The sequence below is a fragment of the Oncorhynchus clarkii genome, chromosome 28 (genome assembly GCF_045791955.1).
Source record: "Oncorhynchus clarkii lewisi isolate Uvic-CL-2024 chromosome 28, UVic_Ocla_1.0, whole genome shotgun sequence".
In the NCBI taxonomy this organism is placed as follows: Eukaryota; Metazoa; Chordata; class Actinopteri; order Salmoniformes; family Salmonidae; genus Oncorhynchus; species Oncorhynchus clarkii.
In genome coordinates, this window is record NC_092174.1 from 32483730 (window position 1) to 32496177 (window position 12448).

A 12448-nucleotide genomic window follows, 5' to 3' on the forward strand; every position below is an offset into this window, starting at 1 on the left:
CTATTGATGTAAAATATTACTAGTTTGTTTATTCGGAAGATAACAGCTCTATAAATATTATTTTGTGGTGCCCGACTCTCTAGTTAATTAGATTTACATGATTAGCTCAATCAGGTGATATTAATTACGGATAAATTATTTTATAGAATAGCATGTCATATCACTTAATCCGGCATAGCCAAAGACACGACAGGGGGTACGATATTTATTCCTCTTTCTCACTCATCATTATTCCTACAGGATTATCCGTAATCATGGTAGCATCCACATTAATGTAGACGTGTTTAGAAACATATTCTATTCTTATTTACAATAAAAGTGACTCCAAAATGAAACAATTCATTATCTACCATGAATTTCTATAGGGCACAAAATAATCTGAAACACAACCAAAACATACAGGAAATGCATCCAACACATTTGTAGAGTCACAGTCTTGATGTAGTCATTGCTTGCTATGAATATGGGACCAAATACTTAACTTTTTACTACTTTAATACACATGTATATATACACATATATAAATATACAGTTGAAGTCGGACGTTTACATACACTTAGGTTGGAGTCATTAAAACCCATTTTTCAACCACTCCACAAATTTCTTGTTAGCAAACTACGTTCATCTCTAAGAGACAGAATGCATCTCCTTCCTGAGAGGTATGGCGGCTGCGTGGTCCCATGGTGTTTATACTTACATACTATTGTTTGTACAGATGAACATGGTACCTTCAGGTGTTTGGAAATTGCTCCCAAGGATGAACCAGACTTGTGGTGGTTTACAATTATTTCTGAGGTCTTGGCTGATTTCTTTTGATTTTCCCATGATGTCAAGCAAAGAGGCACGGAGTTTGAAGGTAGGCCTTGAAATACATCCACAGGTACACCTCCAACTGACTAAAATGATGTCAATTAGCCTATCAGAAGCTTCTAAAGCCATGACATAATTTTCTGGAATTGTCCAAGCTGTTTAAAGGCACAGTCAACTTAGTATATGTAAACTTCTGACCCACTGGAATTGCGATACAGTTAATTATAAATTAAATAATATGTCTGTAAACAATTGTTGGAATAATTACAAGTGTCATGCACAAAGTAGATGTCCTAACCGACTTGCCAAAACTATAGTTTGCTAACAATAAATTTGTGGAGTGGTTGAAAATGAGTTTTAATGACTCCAACCTACAGTGCCTTGCGAAAGTATTCGGCCCCCTTGAACTTTGCGACCTTTTGCCACATTTCAGGCTTCAAACATAAAGATTTAAAACTGTATTTTTTTGTGAAGAATCAACAACAAGTGGGACACAATCATGAAGTGGAACGACATTTATTTGATATTTCAAACTTTTTTAACAAATCAAAAACTGAAAAATTGGGCGTGCAAAATTATTCAGCCCCCTTAAGTTAATACTTTGTAGCGCCACCTTTTGCTGCGATTACAGCTGTAAGTCGCTTGGGGTATGTCTCTATCAGTTTTGCACATCGAGAGACTGACATTTTTTCCCATTCCTCCTTGCAAAACAGCTCGAGCTCAGTGAGGTTGGATGGAGAGCATTTGTGAACAGCAGTTTTCAGTTCTTTCCACAGATTCTCGATTGGATTCAGGTCTGGACTTTGACTTGGCCATTCTAACACCTGGATATGTTTATTTTTGAACCATTCCATTGTAGATTTTGCTTTATGTTTTGGATCATTGTCTTGTTGGAAGACAAATCTCCGTCCCAGTCTCAGGTCTTTTGCAGACTCCATCAGGTTTTCTTCCAGAATGGTCCTGTATTTGGCTCCATCCATCTTCCCATCAATTTTAACCATCTTCCCTGTCCCTGCTGAAGAAAAGCAGGCCCAAACCATGATGCTGCCACCACCATGTTTGACAGTGGGGATGGTGTGTTCAGGGTGATGAGCTGTGTTTCTTTTACGCCAAACATAACGTTTTGCATTGTTGCCAAAAAGTTCAATTTTGGTTTCATCTGACCAGAGCACCTTCTTCCACATGTTTGGTGTGTCTCCCAGGTGGCTTGTGGCAAACTTTAAACGACAATTTTTATGGATATCTTTAAGAAATGGCTTTCTTCTTGCCACTCTTCCATAAAGGCCAGATTTGTGCAATATACGACTGATTGTTGTCCTATGGACAGAGTCTCCCACCTCAGCTGTAGATCTCTGCAGTTCATCCAGAGTGATCATGGGCCTCTTGGCTGCATCTCTGATCAGTCTTCTCCTTGTATGAGCTGAAAGTTTAGAGGGACGGCCAGGTCTTGGTAGATTTGCAGTGGTCTGATACTCCTTCCATTTCAATATTATCGCTTGCACAGTGCTCCTTGGGATGTTTAAAGCTTGGGAAATCTTTTTGTATCCAAATCCGGCTTTAAACTTCTTCACAACAGTATCTCGGACATGCCTGGTGTGTTCCTTGTTCTTCATGATGCTCTCTGCGCTTTTAACGGACCTCTGAGACTATCACAGTGCAGGTGCATTTATACGGAGACTTGATTACACACAGGTGGATTGTATTTATCATCATTTGTCATTTAGGTCAACATTGGATCATTCAGAGATCCTCACTGAACTTCTGGAGAGAGTTTGCTGCACTGAAAGTAAAGGGGCTGAATAATTTTGCACGCCCAATTTTTCAGTTTTTGATTTGTTAAAAAAGTTTGAAATATCCAATAAATGTCGTTCCACTTCATGATTGTGTCCCACTTGTTGTTGATTCTTCACAAAAAAATACAGTTTTATATCTTTATGTTTGAAGCCTGAAATGTGGCAAAAGGTCGCAAAGTTCAAGGGGGCCGAATACTTTCGCAAGGCACTGTAAGTGTACGTAAACTTCCGACTAAAATGGAGGGGACTATGTACCAAAAGGTCTGTAATTTCTAAACAGTTAATCTGATATGGATGGAAATACCCTCAAATTAAAGCTGACAGTTTAACCTCAGTCATTGTATCATTTCAATTCCAAAACAAAAAAAATGTCACTGTCCCAATACTTTTGGAGCTCACTGTATATTGTTAAAAAAGTTATATTTTAGAGTTTACCTGTCCCATGCACTGGTCCTCCACGTCCACCCACAGTGAGTCAGCCACCACGTCATAACCTTGCAATGGCACAATGTAGAAAGCCACCAGGCGGAAGGAAGGGAGCATGTCTGGAGTTACTTTCAAGGTTTCTTTGAGGAGAGCTTTGTCCTTTGAATTCCACTTCCCCATTTCCATGATCCGCCCTTTGCTGACCACCTAATATAACATTTAAACCGGACTGTAATAAAAATCAAAAATATAGAATTGCAAAACAATAAAGAAAAACATAGTTAATTTACAGTTGTTTTACCATGTATGAAATGAAATCCTGTTGAAAAACCTGGGCCCCATTTTCTCCAAGGAAGTTAACGGCAACGTAGAGGTTCTCATCCTTCTTCACAACAGATTTGTCCACAGAAAGGTGGATGTACTCTTTGACTGTCTTTGTCTCGTATGCTAAAAGTGTGATATCTTTTCGTGCCTGGTGACTAGAATTACGTAAACCAGAGACAGCGGTTGTCACTTGGACATTTTTTGTTTTGTCTGTGCGAACAGTGTTAATGGTGATGACAGCTATTCCGTGGCTGTCTGTGAAGTATTTCAGTCCCTCACGCTCTATTTCAATGCCCTTTACAGGAGAGCCAGTAGTGTCAGTCAGGTATACCTGGAGAGAGAGAAAGAGAGAGGGTGTGTTTAACAGGGGTTGAGAGGGCATGAGTGTGAGAAAGGTTGCATGGCCGTTTGTGTTAATGTGTTTGAGTTACCCTTATGTAAATGAAGTTAATAAAAAAAAGTTATACTGTACTTTAATGTATCATTATGCTTAAATAAAAAGTCCTTGAAATGTTATTTAAATAAGTGTTTTTGAACTTTTTTGGTGTATATGTACTTCATGTCTTAAGATAGATTACTTTTAGTGTATTTTTTGTTCATATGTATTCTTTTTAATATTTTGAATAATATCGTTTATGCATACACAGAATACATAACAAATAAAAGTGTCCTTTCTCTTATTTAGCGATTATCTTGAAAATGCATGTTTTTCAGAATTCCACACACTGTCTAATTTGTAGAATAATTTGGTATACTTCAATAATATACTGAAAGTATACAGTATGTGTTTAAATATAGAAAAACTATGCTCCAAGTTAACTTTTTCAGAGTGAACTTTTTCAGAGTGAAGTTTTAGCAACATTAAAGTGCATGAAAACACAATTTTATAGCGAAAGTAATATATTCCTTGATATTTGAAAGATAAATAAACATAGGTAACACATTATTTGACACCCAGTGTAAGTTGTGACACGATCATAACCATGTCATAATATGGTCATAACACTGTCATGACCCATATATTTACACCTGTTGTGACATACATTGCGTTATTTTATGGCTGGTTATGACACTTACTTAAGTCTCAAAACCCATAGTTATTCAAATTAGTTTTTTCCCTGACAATAAGTTCCCTTTTGTTTGAAAGTTTGTCTTTTTAATCTTTAGTTTTTGTTGTAATGAATTCATTAGTAACGCTTTTTTCATTGTATTTTAAATAACTTCATGACCCTGTTAAGAAGCATTATGACCATCATGTGTCACTTTTACTTGGACTAAGAAAATACACTTTATGTTAATGTCAAGAAGCATTATGACCGTCATAACCATATAACCCAGATAGGCCTATCACGTACATGACCTATATCAGTCATCAGTCAGAAAGAGGGTTTGTTGTCCTGCTCCGGAAATCTGCTCCTGCATTCATCCCAGTCATCAGCAGCAGAGCATTGGGGTATGTGCATGTCTGACATCAATGTTTGCACAATTACAATTATAATTTAACATGGTATATTTCTAAAAAGTATATATAACAAACATACTGTTGATACGTAGGCTATGGTGTAATGTAATGTTTTGACTTGTGTGGTAGGTTTTGTGAGTTTTGACATTCTTATATAGGTGTCATAACCAGCTACAAAATAACTACAGTCGTAGGTTTTGTGGGTTTTTACACTCTTATGTAGGTGTCATAACCAGCCATATAATAATGCAATATATGACACAACAGGTCTAAATATGTAATGATAGTGTTATGACCATATTATAACAGGTAATTACACAGGTAGCCTGTTATGACATATTACAACATGGCTATGACAGTGTCATAACGTGTTATGACGCTGGGTGTCAAGTAAAGTGTTTGCTAGACATATAATAAGTAAATGTGTTGTTTCTATTTTTTATTTTTTAGAGTTCACATACAATATACATTTAAGGACTTGGTAAGGGTATAATTCTGCTTATTTCTAAAGACAAAAGTTTACCCTTGTGACGTATGCAACTTACATGAAGATTAAATGGTAGGCCTGGCTTGAAGAATTTGGAGGATTTGGTAAAATAAATTGAGTAAGGAGATTTAACCACTTTGATGCCTGTGAGTTCTGCTGTTACAATGTCACTGCCTAGGAAAGAGACGGACCAGGAGAAAACAAGGTGTTATATGGGATGTAACAAATATAATCTGTGGATATTAGGGTCAAATACACATTCCAAATGCTCTTATGTATATTTACAGAAAAAAAAGATGGATGTCACTAGTAAAAGTCACTAGTAGAACAGGCTGGATTGAAGATGCTCTTTGAATTATGTATCGTCCAAAAACAAAGACACCCAATGCGGCCTTAATAAGTGTTTCCATGTTTTAAAAAAAATCTATTAAACTGAACATGCAACAGTAATAAAGGGATTATGAACACACAACAATGATTATATAATACTTGAGCTGTGCTTGATTTAGTTTTCCATGGAACCAATAGAGTAGCTCCAAAAATGCACACACAAAGCTAATTCAAGCACACCTCAAATACTTTCAAGAATTTTGAAGTATTTTGCATAAGTATTTGACCTTGGTCTGATGGATATGAATGGATGAATCCATATAGCATTCACAATAGGTATTACCACACCTGAGCTAGTGAAGACAGTAGCTCTTGCATAGAGAGAACATTCAAGGATATCATCAATACTATTAACGTCTTTAGCGGCAGCAATGATTTGAGCAACTGTCACTATGGCTGTGGTTGTCCCTGTCTGAGAGACAAAATCAAAACGATGGTTAAATGTAGAATATCGACAAATCAGTATTCTAAGGGTACAGTCCCGTGAAGAAGTATTTTCCCCCTTTCTAATTTTCTCTACTTTTGCATATTTTTTATATTAAATGTTATCAGATCTTCAACCAAAACCCAATATTAGATAAAGGGAACCTGAGTGAACAAATAACATAACAATTACATACTTATTTAATTTATTTAATAAACAAAGGTATGCAACACCCAATGCCCCTGTGTGAAAAAGTTAATTGCCCCCCTTACACTCAATAACTGGTTGCGCCAGTTTTACCTGCAATGACTGCAACCTAACGCTTCCTGTAGTTGTTGATCAGTCGCTCACATCGCTGTGGAGGAATTTTGGCCCACTCTTTCATGCAGAACTGCTGTAACTCAGGGACATTTGTAGGTTTTCAAGCATGAACTGCTCGTTTCAAATCCTGTCACAACATCTAAATTGGGATTAGGTCTGGACTTTGACTAGGCCATTCGAAAACTTTACATTTGTTGCTTTCTAGCTATTTTCATGTAGACTTGATTGTGTGCTTTGGATCATTGTCTTGCTGCATGACCCAGCTGCGCTTCAGCTCACAGACGGATGGCCTGACATTCTCCCACAGAATTCTCTGATACAGAGCAGAATTCATGGTTCCTTCTATTAAGGCAAGTCGTACAGGTCCTGAGGCAGAAAACCGTCCCCAAACCATGACACTACCACCACCATGCTTGTCCGTTGGTATGAGGTTCTTACTGGGGAATGCAGTGTTTGGTTTTCACCAAATGTCTACCAACGAGCAGTTCATGCGTGAAAACCCACACATGTCTCTGAGTTAAAGCATTTCTGCATGAAAGAGTGGGCCAAAATTCCTCCACAGCGATGTGAGAGACTGATCAACAACTACAGGAAGCGTTAGGTTGGAGTCATTGCAGGTAAAAGTGGCACAACCAGTTATTGAGTGTAAAGGGGCAATTACTTTTTCACACAGGGAAATTGGGTGTTGTATATCTTTGTTAATTAAATAAATAAAATAAGTATACTTTTTTTGTGTTATTTGTAAACTCATGTTCCCTTTACCTAATATTAGGTTTTGGTTGAAGATCTGAAAACATTCAGTATAAAAAATATGCAACAACACAGAAAATCAGAAAGGGGGCAATACTTTATCATGGCATTGTAAATCCTGCCCTAAATCACTGCTTTGAATTTGAGTTTGAATTGCTGAGAGATTGTACAATTACTTTATCAATAATATGCTGCCAAATAATACATAACATACCTTGTGGAAACATTCCAGTGATCATAATAACTTTGCTGTAAGGGCATCATCAGTAAAGCACAGTTAAAGAAAAACTTACTTGTAATTGGTGCCTTTGTAGTAAGGTGGATAACTGGATTTTCGTGCCATTTTTGCACACATATCCAAACATGACATATGCATAGCCTACAACCGCCGTTCCAGAGAAGTACCTGAGAAACAAGTGTTAAATGAAATTGAATCTGCGCTTAAGCTCCGCCGCCCTTAGTTACTGTTGCAACCTCAGACAACATTTCCCCGGGAAACCCAATTCCCCATTCAACCATTGGCGAAATTCCCTCCCCAATGATCTCAAACGGTGTTTCTAATACACAATTAAATTAAACACAGACTACCCCTTGCTAATCAGGAAACTTTTGCTTATGTTGTGGTGGACTGTCATTACAATATATTCACGGGAACCTTGTCAAATTATGTTTGTTGTGTGGCTAGCCACTCAATTGCTCTGAATTCACCTTCAGCATGCATGCAGTCAAAGCTATAACAACTTAGGAGCTCATTAGTGCTCTCTAATCGTATCCAGATGTTGACAGCAGATGGGAGTTGTATTCATAGCATTGCTAACTTAGCTAACATACATTTTGAGAAAACAAGTTATATTAAGTGGCTAGCTAGCTAGTGTTTGAAATGTTTGGAGGTCAATGAGACTGGGAGCTAGCTAGATAACCAGCTGACTTAGCAAGCAATGTAACAAAAGTATAATTTTGGATTCCAAAAAATACTCTAACAGACTCTGCATTTCAGGAATCACAGGAGCAACTACTTCTGGTGCATGTGGGAGCAAAACTCATGCCTATGATTACCTTTCCATTATTAGCAGCATCTAGGCTGTCCACTTTGAAGAGCAGAGACAGAATGGCTATATAAGGCATGGAACATATAGGACCAGGGCCCCGCTACCATTAAAACCTATACAGCTGTCAGATGTGGGCGTTAACAAGCAAGAACTGAGATGAAAAGATAATGGTGGAGAAAGGTCAAGGGAAACTATTTTCATATAGAGGGAGGGGACTCTATACTTTATGCAAAGACAGAATACTATAAAGGCAGGACTCTGTAATATGAGAATTTAATATTTTCCATGGAAGGGCTCGGCTCTGTTACGTGTGTAATAAAGTCTAAATTGAATTCACAAGTTCCGGTATCTGTGTAAATATTTGACTCAAGATTTTCCACAACATGTACTGTTCAACTATTTAGTAATTTAAACATTTATTTTTTTGAAGGAAACTCCATTCTTGCCATAGCTTTCATGCGATTTAAACATAAGCTTGTCCGAGGTGTCGGACTAGACAAGAGTTGGTATCCATTGGAGCACTGCAATTAGTTTCCCAAAGGTCTGGGGCGGGGCTTAGTGAAGGGTCAATTGAGATTTACTTCTAGAATTAAAATTGAAATAGAGTAAATACTATAGGATGTCAATGTTTTATTTATTATAGAATTTCACTAAAGTAAATACAATTCCAATGCTTTATATAATGTATACTTCAATATTAACAATGTTTATTTCAAGATATTATCAATGGCATATTGTTGTAAAGACTTATTTTGGGTTATGATGGAGAAAGAAATGTGTGCTAAGCTCATGGCAAGTTTATTATTATTTTTTAAATCAATAGGGTAAATATCAAGAATTGAAATGACTGTTGACCAGATTATTGAAATATAAAACGTACAGTGCATTCGTAAAGTATTCAGACCCCTTGACCTTTTCCAAATTTAGTTACGTTAAATACTTATTCTAAAATAGATTAAATATAAACATTTTCTCAACAATCGACACACAATACTCCATGATGACAAAGATGACAAACAGTAAAAAAAAAAAAAATGCTAATTTGAGTGGCCAGACTGAAGCCACTCCTCAGTAAAAGGCACAACAGCCCGCTTGGAGTTTGCCAAGGCACTTAATATACTCCCAGACCATGAGAAAACAGATTCTCAGGTCTAATGAAACCAAGATTGAACTATTTAGTCTGAATGCCAAGCGTCACGTCTGGAGGAAAGCTGGCACCCTCCCTACGGTGAAGCATGGTGGTGGCAGCATCATCCTGTGGGGATGTTTTTCTGCGGCAGGTACTGGGAGACTAGTCAGGATCGGGAGAAAGATGAACGGAGCAAAGTACAGAGAGATCCTTGATGAAAACCTGCTACAGAGCACTCAGGACCTCAGACTGGGGGCGAAGGTACACCTTCCAACAGGACAATGACCCTAAGCACACAACCAAGACAACGCAGGAGTGGCTTCGGGACAAGTCTCTAAATGTCCTTGAATGGCCCAGCCAGAACCTAGACTTGAGCCCGAACATCGAACATCTCTGGAGAGATGTGAAAAGAGCTGTGCAGCAATGCTCCCCATCCAACCTGACAGAGCTTGAGAGGATCTGCAGAGAAGGATGGGAGAAACTCCCCAAAGACAGGTGTGCCAAGCTTGTAGCGTCAAACCCAAGAAAACTTGAGGCTGTAATTGCTGCCAAAGATGCTTCAACAATGTACTGAGTAAAGGGTCTGAATACTTAGGTAAATGTGATATTTCAAACATTTCTAAAAACCTGTTTTTGCTTTGTCATTATCAGTTATTGTATGTAGATCGATGAGGAAAAAAAACAATTTAACACATTTTTAGAATAGGGCTGTAATGTAACAAAATGTGGAAAAATTCAAGGGGTCTGAATACTTTCCAAATGCACTGTATATTAGCCTCTGACATATCTACAGTGTTAGCATAGGTTCAAATCTCACCTACTGCCCTTTGACACAACCTCTCTCTCTCCCCATTATCATCTTCGCTCACTATCTGTTAAATTAAATGTCAAATAAAATACATTTCCCAGAGGGCATCAGATCAAGCACCCCAGGCTGGATATTATTTTTCAAACTCACATAGCTTCTAAATCCACTTGAAAGTCTTTGTCCAGAACATGTAAATACTGCTTCCTGGTTTTCAATGTGACCTCAAATGTTGGCAACACTATAACAACAACAAAAAATACAATCACATAATGACAGCGGACAGTAAAAAATGAAATAAAAAATCCTGCCGTTAGATGGATAATCTATACTGTTGTGTTTGAATGGATGTCTCACCATGTTTCTTCACATCAAATGAGGTGTTAAAGACCCTGTCAGGTTCACTCTGTAATTTCACCTCGATGGTCCACGTTCCTTCCTCCCTGAAGGGAATAGAATACATGAGATTATTTACACATTGTAAATAATGTTCCACTTCTAATTTCACATTTGCAATGTGGAGTAACAAAATAAATGGAACACTTTTTGGCCACATTCATGGGTGCACAGACACACACACACACTGGTGGAAAATTTACCCAATTGTCATACTTCAGTAAAAGTAAAGATACCCTTAACCATTGGCATACAATGGTCGCGCACGGCGGGAAATTGAATTAACATAATACAAAAAAATCCCATTAAAAATCTGTCTGTTTAAGTGAGAGATATGTTTTTTTTGCATGGGTTGCGTCTCAATCCATCTCATCCGCCAATATTGCCCTCCACATCTGGGGTGAAAGGTGGCAGAGCTAGAGCGGTGTTTGTCAAAACATAACATCCCGAAAATTGTTTTTTCTTACGAGCACATCTGTAGCATACAAACGCTTTTGCCTACAATGACCACTCTATTGAAAGCTGAGACTCTCACGAACACGATGGGGTTCTCCATTTTGCACTAGGACGCCCACAAGCCTAATCTGAAGGTCCAGGTACCAGTTTAAAAATGAATGGAAGTATAAATGGAGATATTTTAGGCACTAAAATAAGGGGATAAATATATTTTGAAAAATATATATTTTTTTGTTTCCTGATCTTATATCTCTGTGATATAGGAAAGATACTTCAGAACATACTTACTTTAGATTTTTTTGGGGGGGACTATCTGTTTTCCCATGTGGTGTTATTCAATGTGTTTCTATTGGCTAATATCAGTAATGCCAAATTCAATGTTGCATACAATCATTTTTTAATGTATTTTTTTTATAACTTGAGGGGTTTTAAAATTGAAAATATAATAGCTAAATGATCTTTGGTATGACCATCTTAAAATTCCACGTTAGCTTAATAGCAAATGACTCAAGTAAAAGTGAAAGTCACCCAGCAAAATAAACTCAGCAAAAAAGGAAACGTCCTCTCACTGTCAACTACGTTTAATTTCAGCAAACTTAACATTGTATGAACATAAGATTCAACAACTGATGGCAGAATTTGTAAAAAAAAAAAATATATATATATATATAATATCAGTTGTATCAGTTGTATCAGTTGTATATATATATATATATTTACGGATAGCTGCTATGGGCCCACTCCAACACTGAGACATAATTTACAAACAAATAATTTGTTGTTTAGTGAGTCCGCAAGATCAGAGGCAGTAGGGATGACCAGGGGTGTTCCCTTGAAAAGGTGCGAATTGAACCATTTTCCTGTTCTGCTAAGCATTCGAAAAGTAACAAGTAATTTTGGGCATCAGGGAAAATTTAAGTAAACCATACATTATCTTCTTTAGGAATGTAGTGGAGTAAAAGTAAAAGTTGTCAAAAATATATATAGTATAGTACAGTATAGTACAGATAAAAACTATATTTTTATATTTACTTAAGTACTTTATAACCCTGCGCACACACACACACAAAGGTGATTAATCTTACTTGACGATATCTGGGAGCAAAAATTGGTGGGCAAAAAGTCCATTGACACTCAGACTCATTTTGGTCTGCGAGATTATAGTGCCATCAACACTCTGTTGAAAAGCAGAAAATAAAATAATTAACATTATAAAAATATTTTAAGGAGCACCTTGAAATTGTTCGTACACCAGCTGATCCGGTAAACAATATACAGTGGGGAGAACAAGTATTTGATACACTGCCGATTTTGCAGGTTTTCCTATTTACAAAGCATGTAGAGGTCTGTAATTTTTTATCATAGGTACACTTCAACTGTGAGAGACGGAATCTAAAACAAAAATCCAGAAAATTGCATTGTATGC

At 37.1% G+C, this 12448-nt stretch overlaps 1 protein-coding gene across 3 annotated transcripts in view; it reads right to left on the reverse strand.

The window, feature by feature from the left end:
* Window positions 1–12448, reverse strand: part of LOC139387083 (complement C3-like) — a 58468-nt gene that overhangs the window by 30870 nt on the left and 15150 nt on the right. For 2 of the 3 annotated variants that reach the window (XM_071133069.1, XM_071133070.1), the window contains exons 5-12: window positions 12108–12199; window positions 10528–10613; window positions 10324–10411; window positions 7481–7592; window positions 5981–6104; window positions 5361–5476; window positions 3331–3684; window positions 3039–3236 (exon numbers count right to left, since the gene is read on the reverse strand). In XM_071133069.1, the coding sequence (XP_070989170.1) occupies window positions 3039–3236; window positions 3331–3684; window positions 5361–5476; window positions 5981–6104; window positions 7481–7592; window positions 10324–10411; window positions 10528–10613; window positions 12108–12199 (1170 nt within the window). Of the gene's footprint in view, window positions 1–3038; window positions 3237–3330; window positions 3685–5360; window positions 5477–5919; window positions 6105–7480; window positions 7593–10323; window positions 10412–10527; window positions 10614–12107; window positions 12200–12448 lie in introns of all 3 variants that reach the window. The other variant, XM_071133071.1, reaches the window with a different exon arrangement.